We start from the raw sequence: 12,531 nt of genomic DNA on the forward strand, positions 1-12,531 counted from the left end.
GCTTCTTCCGCTTAAGAAAATCCAGCTTACCGGTGGCGCAGTTCTTAATATCCAAGTGGTAGTGCAAAGATAAGATAGATATATCGTTACCTAAAAAATTAATTAATATTCACCATATAGATTATCCCCATGGCCACATACGTGTGGCCATAAAAACCCCTGGAAGCCGACGTCCGGCTAACAGTCTTTGTCAACCCATCAACATGAAATGTAAGTAGAATCAAGGAGAGACCTCTGGCTATAACCGTGGACTAACCGCCTTCAATCCGTTGGTAGACTTCAATCTGCTGCTCAGCCTTTGCCTGGCGTTCATGCTGTGCACCTCGTGGGTCTCAGCCTTCTCCAGCCTGGCCCCTCCGGACCCAACCCCGCCGGTCGGCACTACCCCAGGTGACGACGCAGGCACTGGCTTCCCCGGACCCCCGCAGGCGTCACCCACCGAAGCTATGCCCATTGTGAGCACCGAGTACCCCATGTACGGTGTTTAGGGAGGCATCTTCGCTGATCTACGATTTGTGAATTAAAAGCTAAACTGCAATTACAATTAGTTACGCATTAAATGTCTTGGGATACGGTATGATTACAGGCTTGTGTCTTTACTTTATACGGGGTATATATTTCGTCCAACATAAAACTAGGCGTGGCCATTAAAATAATCGACATTCACATAATTTAGACACTAAACAAAGTGCCCACCGCTCAGCATATGCATCATATGCAGGGGTGTGCTAAGTAAAACAACAAAACGGAGGTTTCGGGTCAGCTCAGCCATCAGCTAGGATGCAGGAAAATTAGCTCGTCGCCACATTCCGCCTAAAGGAGCCTCGCACCTGCATCTGTAATTGCTCGCCGCTGCACTCGTCTCGACCGTACTGGGAATAGAAATTAATTCGATTATTGCAATATAAATTAGGGATACAGATCAAGCGAAAAAGAAAAGATAATTTCGGTGAGCTATAAAACTTTTATATTCCAAAAATTTTAAGAATAAAATAATATTGTATTAAACATGAATATTTGTTTTTTTTTTTTCTTTTTAATAACGTTTCAATTAATGTCCGATATATCAAAAAGATTGGCGATTTATCGTCCATATTTTTCAATGTAACCATAACGATTTATATTCGATTAAAAATCGATTTAGAATCGATACTTACCTTGCAAAAATTGTGCTCCAGCAACTCCATGGCCGTCAAACGCCGCTTGGGATCATGCTGCAGACAGTGATCAATGAAGTCGTGTCCCTCCTGGGAGAGACTTTCGGGCGCCTGCGGTTTTTCGCCCATGCCCACTTTGAACATGATCTGGAAATTGGAATCAAACTGGGCCCAAGGACGCTGTAAGGGAAGAAAAAGATTAATTAATATTAAAGCTTGTAGAGAAAAGTAAAAAAAAAAACAGTCACAAATTGATTTAATATTAAGAAAAATCAACTTAGAATCAATTTGGAAAAACAAGGATAATAACCTGGATTATTTATCCATTTCCGGCATGATTTTTATTTCAAATTTGATTGATATTTTATCAATAATAATGATTAAAATTGAGGTATATTATATAATTATTATTATGGATGAAGATAATAGAAATCAGCGCTTTGATTATGCTTATTTTTAATCAAAAAAATAAAACACGAATGTAATTATTAATTTTTAGTTCTCAAAAACTTACATTATACTATCCCTGTACCCTGATTTCTCCATTACTCTATCAATAATAACCCAACGTTGTGAAATGGTCAAACACACAGCCAACCCAATCCACCTGTCCAACTCCTTATCTTTCATACAAAGCACTCACCTTGCCCGAGGCCATCTCCACAACGACACAGCCCACCGACCAGATATCGGCAGCCCTGCCATGTCCATCGCTATTTGTCTTCGTAAACACCTCCGGCGCCATGTAAGCCTGGGTGCCGACATAACCCTGCAGCTCGCCGGGCACGGTGGTGTGCGCCTGGATCTTTACCGCCGACCCGAAATCGCCCAGCTTAAGGCTGTTGCTGCCGTCCACGAGGAAGATATTGGCTGTCTTAATGTCGCGATGCACAATGCCATGCTTGTGCAGCTCCGCCACTCCCGACAGCAGCTGAGCGGTGAAGCGGCGGGCCAAGGCCTCCGGCAAGCCGGCAGTTAGCTCCACCAGCGACTCCAGGGTGCCCTCAGAGCACAGCTCCATGAAGATGAGCAGCTCCTCACGATGCACTTCGATGCCGTAGTAGCGCACCAGATTCTTGTGCTTGATGCCCTCGAGGATCTTCAGCTCCTCGGCCACGTTCTTGAGCGCTCGGGTTTCTCCCGGCTGGATGGCAATCTCCTTCATGGCCATCAGCTCCCCGGTGTTGTTGTTCACCGCCGTATACACCTTGCCGAAGCGTCCCTGGCCGATCTTAATGCCGCGATGCCAGCGGAAGTGGACACTGCGCGCCCGTATGTGCACCTTGTCGCTGGAGTTGAGGGCCTTCACCTGGCCAATGAGACGGCGCTCGCGTAGTCGCTCCTCTAGATCCAGATCCAAGCGGTTCACCGCATCCCTCACCCTTTCCTGCCGCAAGGCCAGTGGCGTGCCCTCGATGCTACCTTTGCCGGAGGAGGCAGGCGTTGGCGGTGTCTGTGGCACCAGCAGACGCAGCTCCCCGTTGGGACTCCTTTGGCAGGGAGTGTCCACATAGTCGGCACTATCCACGGAGCTGTACGTATTACTAGACTGCTGCAGGAGGTCCTCCTTCAGGCTGAACTGCGGATGCAGGAGTTTGTTGTACGGCGGCGACTGCAGTGGCGGTGTGTTGGGATTGAGCACGATCCCGGCGGACATGGGCGTCCGGGTGGGTGTTCTTGAGCGCGAAGTGGCCGGCGATGAGGTCTTACGTGTGCGCGGCGATGCCTTCTTTTTGGCCACCTTCTCCGGTTCCGAGGTAATGCCTATTACGTGCGAAATACAGCGATCCATCTGTTGCTTGAGCTCCTCGAACTGGTGCTCGTCCAGGTGCTGGGTTATCTGTGGGTCACAGGCAAGAATCAGGAACTCCAGGCCCTGGAAGGCCCAGCGAGGGCGCATTCCACGACCCCGCTCGCAACGCTCCATCACGAAATGCATCCACATTTTGGCATAGGCAATGATGCCGAGCGCGAGGTCCACTGTGTGGGCACCGCTGTCCTTTTGGTCCATGATCCGCTGCTCAAACAGCCGGATCACGTCCTTGTGATACTCAAACCCGAACTTGTAGCCCTGGTGGAGGATCTCCCGGGTGCGGGACAACACCGCCTGCTTGTCCTGCTCGTCCAGGTCTCGCATGTTGCTCAGGCAACATCGCGTCTGGACGCCTTGGATGATGGCCGTCAGCTTGTTGCGCACCTCGAGGACATCCTGTTGGAGCAGCTTGAACGCCGCCTTCACATCGGAGCAGATAAAGTCATGCTGCTGGTTGGCCACGTCATGCTCATAGTGCTCGCGATGGAAGTCCGTAGTTTCTACGTCGCGGCAGAAGGTCTTGGCGAAGAAGAGCACCTTTATGGAGCGCTCGCGCTCCACGGTGAGCAGCGATTGCGTCTCCCGGCAAATGGTCAGGAGCTGCCACTTCACCTCCTCGCTGTCATCGCTATCGGCGGTTCCATCAATCTGCTTGTCCAGCTCCACGGTGCGTTTCACCAGACGATCGGAGATATTCCTTAGCAACTTGCTTATGATTCCGCAGAATTTCTGGGAGGCCAGGGTGTGCATGCCCTTGATCATGGGACTGATGAGCTTGGTGAACATCCACTCCTTCTCCAGCACAGACTTCTGGTTGCCCTCGGGCACGGCCACCAGGACCAGCTGGTCAATGTACTCCAGGTACAGCTCAAATGTCTTCCTAACCGTGGCATCGTAGTGATTCAGAATGTTGATGTAGCTCACCAGTTCCGTCTCATTCTCCACCAGTGCCGTGGTGATGTGTCGCTGGTAACGCTCCCGATGGGTCAGGGCCAAGGTCAGGCCCTCCCTAAGCTCCTTCATCAGCTGTTCCAAGCTCAAGGGATTAGGTCGCACCGGTCGGGTTTCCAGACGCATGCGCAGGAACTCGTGCATAAACTGCAAGGGAAGGCCACTCAGGAAGACGAAGGTGGGAATGTAGGACGGCAGGTTTATCGACTGTGCCTCCTCGCTCCAGTAGCCATAGGTGCGCAGCTCCACGACCTGCTCGCGGCTTATATGTGGATCCAATCTGGGTACATCTTCCTCTATAGCTTCCGCGTCCAGCTCGAAGTCAAAGTCCTCGGCTCCGGGCTTCTCCAAGGAAATGTGAGCCTTGTACAACGCCACATTGTGCAGCTTGTGGAGAAAGGCCAGCGACTTGGCCAGTCCACGACTCTTGAGGACATTCTCAATGAACTTGCGGTACAGGGCCGAGGACTGCTCCCCAGTGCCATTGTTGCTGCAGGAACCCAAAGGCTCCACACTGAAAATGTTGATGTCGTGCATGGATCCCTTGCGCATGTGGCCATGCGAGCATTCGCTGGACAACTGGCTGATCTCGGTAGAGGTGGATCTGAGAAAGGATTTAAGAATTATTTATATGCAAATCTAGAGCATCCCTATGGAACTTACTCATTGCTGCTGGAAGTCTCGCCGGGCACATGGGTGGCATCGTTCAGCATGAACTGCACCTTGTGGCAAGGTGTTACGCTGCCATTACGGCAACCTTTGCGCGAGCTTGTCACACTGGGCGGCTTTGAGGAGTCCATAGAGTTGACAGCCGAGTCATCATTGTCCACACCTGAGGCAGAAGAGCTACCACTATCCGAGGCCATGTAGGAGGAGGTGCACACGGGCCAGGAGAACTTCTCATCTTGCAGCCTGCAACCATTTTAAATAAAATTAATTTCAAGGACAAGAAACCGTTTGAGGTTAACCTACCTGGCCAAGATCTTGCCCAGAATACTCAGCTTGAGCTTGTTCTGCTTGGTTATGTTATACCACAGGCACATGGACTTGATGCGACCCACAAAACTCTGTGACTTGTAGATGGGATGCAGGGCGCCCATGGCCTGTGAGGAGGGGTAAAGGGCTTCGGCAGCCTCCAGACGAGTCAACATGCCCTCCACCTCCCGCAACGCCAACTCCTGGTGATCCATGCAGTCCTTACAGTACAAAGACATGCAGCCCTGGCACATCTTGCTGGGCAAAGGAGCTGTAAAAGGATCCCACGTATAGCTTTAAAATGTATTTATAGAGAAGAACCCAAACTTACAGCTGGCATTGGAGTTACTATCGGAATGGATGCCGCTGTCCAGACTTATGAGGCTCGGCTCGCGGCGGTAGCGCGGCTGGAACTTATAGCTGATGATCTGGGTAAGCAGATCGGAAACCCCTTGCCGTGCCTCGAATAGGTACTTGTCCTGCTGTTCCACCGTACGATCAGCCTGCCAAGCCTGCAGCTCTAGCCAGATGAGATCCTTCAGCTCAGTCTGCCAAGTGTGTTCCTCCTGCGACAACTTGGCATCCTGACGATCTACGCTGCCCAGCTTGATTAGGTTGGCGAACGTCTCGTGGAAGTCCTTGCGCTTCCCTAACCCAGCGGTTGCCCTGCCATCGCTCCTCAACAACCCGGCTGGCAGTTGGGCAGCAAAAGCCAGCGGCGGTGCCGAGGAGCGATAGCCAATCGGCCGCGAGGATACGCAGCGGTAACGATTACAGCTTTCCACCACCTTGGAGGCAATGCGAAGAGGGATCGGTGCCATGGCCTCCGAACTGAGCGGCATGATCTTGTCCAGCGACTCTAGGGGATGAGCAGTCTCGTGGAAGCTGTTGCCCCGCGGTGGGGCCACCGCTGTTGTGGCCAGTGAGTTCTTCATCTCACGCTCCGAGTCGCGCAGTAGCGACTGAAGCCGCTTGTCTGTCCGCTTGCCCTCGTCGTTGACGAACATCTCGTTGAGCAGCGCACAGTCCATGGTGTTGCGACGCAGGACGCGAGATCGGGCCATTCGGGTCATACCCTTCTTGGGGGTACCGCCCACGCTGGAGGGCAAATCTGCGGAACTAAGGGAAAGCGGTTAGAATAGGATCATGGGATTATAAAAATATAACCAAATATATCGCTTTCAATATCAGAGCGAAAATAATAAGAAGGTTATTTAAGAAAAATAAATAGATAATGGATATACTAATTAAGGGATAAATATTATTATTATGAATCATTGTGATCATTTTCCAATATCTTTAAACATTTTATAGTGACAGTCGTGAGTACAGGAATGACATCAGCCATAGTGATGGCACTGTCAGGTGCAGCATATGGCAGCATATGGCTGTTCCGAGTATGTGCTTTCGTTACCATTGCGGATCACGCGTCTAGCATGGACACAAACCGTTATCACAGCACCTCCGATGCCATATATCTGTCACACATATCCCCATATGGAGCACACCACCCTGATATAGCTGATATGGTGATTGGATACTTACACCGCCACATTGGCCACCTTCTGTTTGCGTTCCCAGTCACGATTCTTGATTTTGAGCCTGGTGCGGGGTGGCGTGGTGCCGAATGCCTCATACTGGGCCGACAGTTCGTCCTCGGGGGGCATATCCTCCTCGAGGGATCCATTGCGACCGCTAGACACCTGCAGCGGCCTCGAAGGCGTCTGCTTCACACGGTACTCCACCCTGCAAGATACAGATAGAGTATAGATCGAGTGTTAAGAGGTGTGGATTCATGGTTTATTTTTGCGCTAATCTAGGTGGGGGCTTGCCCTAATTGTTTGCTAATTGGAGCGGCGAACAAGTGCCGCCTAATCGCCGATAAGTCTGATAAATTCACTCTGTGATGGCTACACTCAGAACTATAAATACCTTGATTGGACACGCTTTCTATAAATTAATACCCATTGAGATTAAATGCATATTTAAATCTCAAATATACTTTCTCAAAGTAAAGGCCTCTTGCTCTTTAAAAGCAGCGTTTGCAAAATTTTTAAAGTCAACAATTCCAGTTTTATTACAATTTTAAAATGTAAATAATGAATTTCATAACGCAATGCAATGCTTTTGCTTAAGTTAAATAAGACATTGCAATGGACCTTTCCCCATATTTTAAATAAACAAATATTTGTTGATACCACATGTTTAAATTAACAGCCAAGAAACCTCATCAGTACATATTTGGCGAAATGATGCAGTCTTAAGATTGCTTGGTTTAATATCAATTTTTGTTGAATTCGAATTTGGAAATTTTAGAAATCAAATTAAAACTATTTAAGTAAATTAAATTCTTGTATATGTCAAGTCTAAAAAAGGTTTAAGAGATTTATTTTAAGTGTTTCATGTGCAAATATGCTGTTTTTTTGAAGGGAATGGACGGATTTTGGTAGGACCCTTATCTTATCATAACGCTGCTGCGGATGCAGACAGCCGCTTGTCACGCATGTGATTATGCCTTAATTTGAGCGGAGGTTTGATTTATTCTAGACCAAATAAAAAATTCCAGATATTGGCTGGCAATTATTCGCGTGCTCGTTTAATTTTTTGGCAATCGCGCTACACTCTTTCATCAGCCCATTGGCGAAATTAACTTACTTTTTCCGACGCATTTTGCGTACAAGCTGGAATCACAGTTTACTATTTGCAGAGTCCAAGTCCAATAACTTCAAAACTGCCGGCTACGATCAGCGAATCGCAACGAGACGAGAGAACTTTAGAGTATAGCTAAGTACACTCTTTCTTCTCAGCTGGCTGATTGTGTTCTATCGCCGCAATCTAGGGCTGTTATTACTTGGGGACCCTCTCGAGCTTGGGTTCCCCCCGCCAATTTATGTACATCTAATTGCACGGCACAACACTCCGTAAAAAACAATTACAAAAAAAAAAAACAATAGGAACGCAACGAGCACGAGCGGAGAGCAAACAAGAAGGCGACAGCTCACAATTACAAGAGGAGCGCAGAGAACTTTAGAACGATGACTGGGCGTTGGAGGAGTCTTTCCTGGTTATCCGCGGGGTCACCAGCACTATCGGTCTCCTGCTGTAGTTTTGGGTCTATCACAACCCCTTCGTATTTCATAACGCGGAACACTTGCCGCGGCAGCCAGTCAATTTATTAGCACTTTTAACAAGAATATACCCCCATCTACTCGCGCTGCCTATACTATACGGATCGGTATATACTGCGAACGAGTGTGAGCCGGAACAGACGGCGCGGTGTCGCCCCCAAATCGACTGCTGTTCTCTGCCAACCGCGGCGAACTGGTCACCAAAGTCGCGAGCGGCGAGCGGTGAAGTAGTAAACTCTCAGCTCTGGCCACTGAGCAAGAGTATAGTGAGCAGTGAGCGCCCCGACGCATCCGATTGTTTACCGCCAGCGGAGAGCAACTAGTGGGTGGCCCCCCAACTTAACAGTTGTGCAGTTTTAGCCGTTTTTCTTTTTAATGATTTATGGCTAAAGTTATAAACGTATACTTGATATGATACACATACGCACTGTGGTGCCCATTCACGATTACTCATCAATTAGCTTTTTTCAAAGGAATCTTATTTTTCCCCGTAATATACAGGTAACAAAGGTTTGAGCAATTTTGTTTTTAAGTTTCTATTCTAATAATTATTTATATTTCTTATTCCGGAGATAATCGGTACTTAAATTTTTTTTAATTTACCGAATATTACACAGCTGTTAAATTGTACGGGAAAATTAATTATAGAAAATTGCCAATAACGAATTCAACATGCTCTAAAACAACGCAAACTATTAAATCAAATATTAAAAACCTAAATTGTATGTCTTAAAGTTTTACCAATTTCTAACATTTAATTATTATAATTCAGCCTTTTTAATCGCTAAAATTTTATCAACACAAACGAAACACAAATAAAGAGTTAAAATGAGAAAAAGAAAACAAGAAACAAAAAGAGAAAATGCGGAAAGAGAGATACAGATAAAGCAGAAAAAGTAAGAGAACTTATTGTGGAACGCAAGTGGTTATCTGATCGGTTGAGTAGGCCGTATCTGCGCGTTTGTTTGTGGTTCGTGATTGGCTTTTAACCGCGCGAATATTTATTATTAATTTATGGGATTTTATTATGTACGTGCGCTTGTTAGCTTATTAGCTGTGTGGTTTATTCAAACACAGAGAGATCAATTCAGTAAGCACTATATTTGCAGCAGCTGTAGAATATTCCCCGTGAAATCGAAGGAATCGATTCGAGTTGAGTCAATCAACTGCTAGCAGATTGTGTGTGAAAATCGGAGCCTTTATTATATATAGTTTGTTGTCTTTTGTCGGTTGTTCCGCACAGTCACGTGACCAACGGAGCGTATACTTGATATGTTTGTTGTGTACATAAGTTACACATACGCACCGTGGTCCCCATTGATGATTACTCATCGATTAGTTTTTTCACAGGGATCCGGTGTCAATAGTTTTCCCATCATATAGCTTAGCTATAAAGTAAGGTTTTCACAATCCTGGCCTAGCAACTTTTACCTGATTTAAGTTTCTGGTTTAATTAATATTTTTATGCAGCGCAGGTTAACTAGCACTTCCACTTTTATATAAATCATTTCAAATTGTAGGGCGGTCCATTCTTACTTCAAAGTTAATTATAGAATACTATTCATTGCAATTATTTTAGAGGTTTGCAAAATAACATATAATGCATGTTAAAAAAAATAATTACCATATATCTTCTAAAAATTATTTTATAAGGTAAACTGTTCATAACAGAATAAATATTTGTACTATGTATATTTTAGATCTAAAATTAAGTTCTAAAAACACATTTCAAAAAGCTAAAATTAAAATTGAGAAGTACTGTTTAGTTTTCCAAAAAATACACACAAATAAAGTCTTGTATGAATAATGTCTATGTAAACATGGCATTTAAAAGTACATTTGGAAAAATCTAAAATTACTGTTAATAACACAGGCACGTGTGTGCAAGTGGGTGAGCGCTATGCGGAAATGTTTTCTGCTATGTATGTACATACATATGTACATGCCATAATTATGCTTATCAAAAAAACAGACGAAAAACCAAAACCCACTGATTGTATCGCACGCAGGCCAGATTGCCCGGAGAGCGAGCGAGAGAGTAAGCGGGTAGAAAAGGCAGTGGGAGTCGTCTCCCTCCGGCAAGTTCAAGTACGTTTGTTGCAAGAGAGAGAGCCAGATCTGTCGCTCTCTCGGCCAAAAACAGTTAGACGAGACCTTCGGTATTGGAATTCCATTGATACGAGGCGTTGGAAACTCGAGAAGAAAGCGAATTCGATTTCAAAACAGAATAACGAAAGAGGTTACAAAGCAGACTGGGCAAGCGCACGTATTAAACGCGTTTTAACTTCCAATCCGACATCCGTCTCTTTCCCCCTAAAACAGGTATGCGAGTTGAAGAAGAACACGATTGGCGAGATAAAGAGATAGATACAAGGAGACAGAGAGAGCGAGGAGAGACAGACGACGACGGCGACAGCAAGCAGACACCTTAATTTCACTGAATTCCAATTGGAGGAGGAACAGGTGCCAAAAGAAAATTGATGTGTGCAGCGATTTTCTTTTCTTTCGGTGCCAACGTGCGACATCCGCCAATTCCTGCGAATTCGCGGCCCACTCACCAACCCATTCGCCCCACGGAAATCAAATCAAATTTAAACAAATTATGAATAAGCCCCTGCAAAAGAAACAACGAAAAGGCGAAATCGCTATTCCCTCTAGATAGGTGTATGTATGCGTCGCCTTATCAAGCGGCCCCCACCACCACCGTTATCAGCAAATATCTTGGAAGACTCGCGCGGCTGCGAACACAAATACCGCTATGATAAATGCCCTAACATACACAAATATAGAAACACAGGAAGAAAAATAAAAATACACACGAGTCGAATTCCACGTAATTTTAGTTATTAAAAACCTTAAAAATGTATTTATCAACAACGTTGTTTGTTGTTACATTTTCCCTTTTTATGTTAATTTAAGGATAATGTTTCCATACTCCCTGTCATATCTATCTTATCCCTTTTCCTTAGTTTATCATTTTACAATCATCGTGTAAATGGTAATGCCACACTTCAAATATAAAATCAATAAAATTGAAAACCAATTTTGAACTAATTAATACTTTTCTCAAGTGTATCTCTGTATAATTGTAATTGCGCTGCACGCAAAGTGTTCAATTTCAGTCTGAATTCACTGTTTTTTATGGCTGTCTTGCAGTTTGCAAAATTCTCGGGTTCGTTGAGCCAGCAACAAAAACAAGAGCAGTAAGAACAACAATAACGTGGCCAAAAACACGTTGTTTACGTTTTAACAATTAAAACTGGTGAAATGGGAGAGGTAAGCGCAAGAGAGAGGTGGCAAGAGAGGGGGACTAATACAACCAAAGCTTCAGAAAGTGAGTGAGAGAGAAATACAAGGGCAGAGAGCGACGTAAGCCGTGTTACGTGCAATTTTGCAGACTTTCATGTTTGTATGCGGGAAAACCCCGAAAAATTCCATCAGCCACTGAGCCGGCTCACCTTGCAACATCCTCGTCCACGCTCTGCTCGCGTCGTAATCGTATGGGTGGAATGGGGGGTGGCGGGAGGGGCGGCACCGGTGGCGCATCGTTTCCGTTGCCATCCTCCTCCGCGTTCGTTGCCGGCGTCTTTTGGAGCTGCAGGCTCTGCTGGAGCGCCAGGTAATCCATGGTGCGCCTTGTGCGACGAAGGTTTGACATTTTCGCCAATTCTCTTTTTGCTGTTGCTTTTGCTTTTGTTATTCTTGGAATCCGCACACTAGCACATGCCAGCAGCACTCACACTCACACACAGTCGGTAGCACCAATACTAACACTTTAGTAAGCACGCGCCGCGTCTTTTTGTTGTTTTATTTTTTGCCTTTTCGCTCGACGATAATCAGATTTATTTTAATTTAACTTTCACGGCAAGCGACACACTCATAACGCTCGACGATGGCACGCACAGGTAAGGCGTCTTACCTGTTCAAAAAAAAGCAGCTGACTAGGGCCAAGACATCGAAGTTGCTATGGAGACATTCGATTTTTTTTAGGCGATAGGTCGATTATTATTTAAATTTAAAAAGCTTAAATATAGATTGAAGAGAATTAAGTGCAACTGGTAACTTTTAAAAGCCGAAATTAAATATAATTTTGCTGAGAGATAAGAAGTTTAAGTTGGGAAAACTGCGCCTTTGTTCAGTGTGGCCGTAACTGGTTGGCTTGCTGTCTTATCGGTAATCGATTAGAAATTCAATTATGGCGCGCAGCTTTAAGTTTTAAATTAAAACTTTCACTTAGCTAGTGAAAAAGTAAAAGTTAAAACTCCTTTTTCGACTGTTGAGACTGTGTGGAAATACAGTTTTTAAGTATTTTTGCTTTACTCAATCTTAATTCCAAAAAATATAGAAGAAATTAACTTAATAGTTTTTTTTAGATCGATTCTGGGATCTTAGTTATCCTATTCTTTTATTTTTCTATAATAAGAGATATTTTAGAGAAACCCAAGACATTATTCATCTTTAAAGTAAAACCAGAAATCACCGTTCAACAACGTAAAAACGTCAGCAG

The 12,531-nt window shown here is 45.2% G+C and overlaps 2 protein-coding genes across 3 annotated transcripts; one reads left to right on the forward strand and one right to left on the reverse strand.

The window, feature by feature from the left end:
- The first annotated feature begins 157 nt into the window (after positions 1-157).
- On the forward strand, positions 158-575 carry LOC138928768 (uncharacterized). Its single transcript, XM_070286449.1, has 2 exons — positions 158-210; positions 277-575. Exons 1-2 carry the CDS (start codon positions 204-206, stop codon positions 486-488), a joined length of 219 nt encoding a protein of 72 aa, XP_070142550.1. The 5' UTR covers positions 158-203; the 3' UTR covers positions 489-575.
- Mekk1 (mitogen-activated protein kinase kinase kinase 4) lies at positions 571-11,961 on the reverse strand. Of its 2 annotated transcripts, none has more exons than XM_017182418.2 (8): positions 11,483-11,961; positions 6,442-6,642; positions 5,228-6,015; positions 4,894-5,167; positions 4,585-4,833; positions 1,801-4,525; positions 1,158-1,337; positions 571-872 (listed from the first exon to the last, which is right to left on the reverse strand). In XM_017182418.2, the coding sequence occupies exons 1-8, from the start codon at positions 11,680-11,682 to the stop codon at positions 792-794; spliced, it is 4,698 nt and encodes a 1,565-aa protein (XP_017037907.1). In that variant the 5' UTR covers positions 11,683-11,961; the 3' UTR covers positions 571-791. The 2 variants fall into 2 exon arrangements, with proteins under 2 accessions (XP_017037907.1, XP_017037908.1); XM_017182419.3 differs by lacking the exon at positions 11,483-11,961 and adding an exon at positions 7,552-7,810.
- Between the last annotated feature and the right edge of the window lie 570 nt (positions 11,962-12,531).

This window comes from Drosophila kikkawai, chromosome 3R, assembly GCF_030179895.1.
Source record: "Drosophila kikkawai strain 14028-0561.14 chromosome 3R, DkikHiC1v2, whole genome shotgun sequence".
Lineage (NCBI taxonomy): Eukaryota > Metazoa > Arthropoda > Insecta > Diptera > Drosophilidae > Drosophila > Drosophila kikkawai.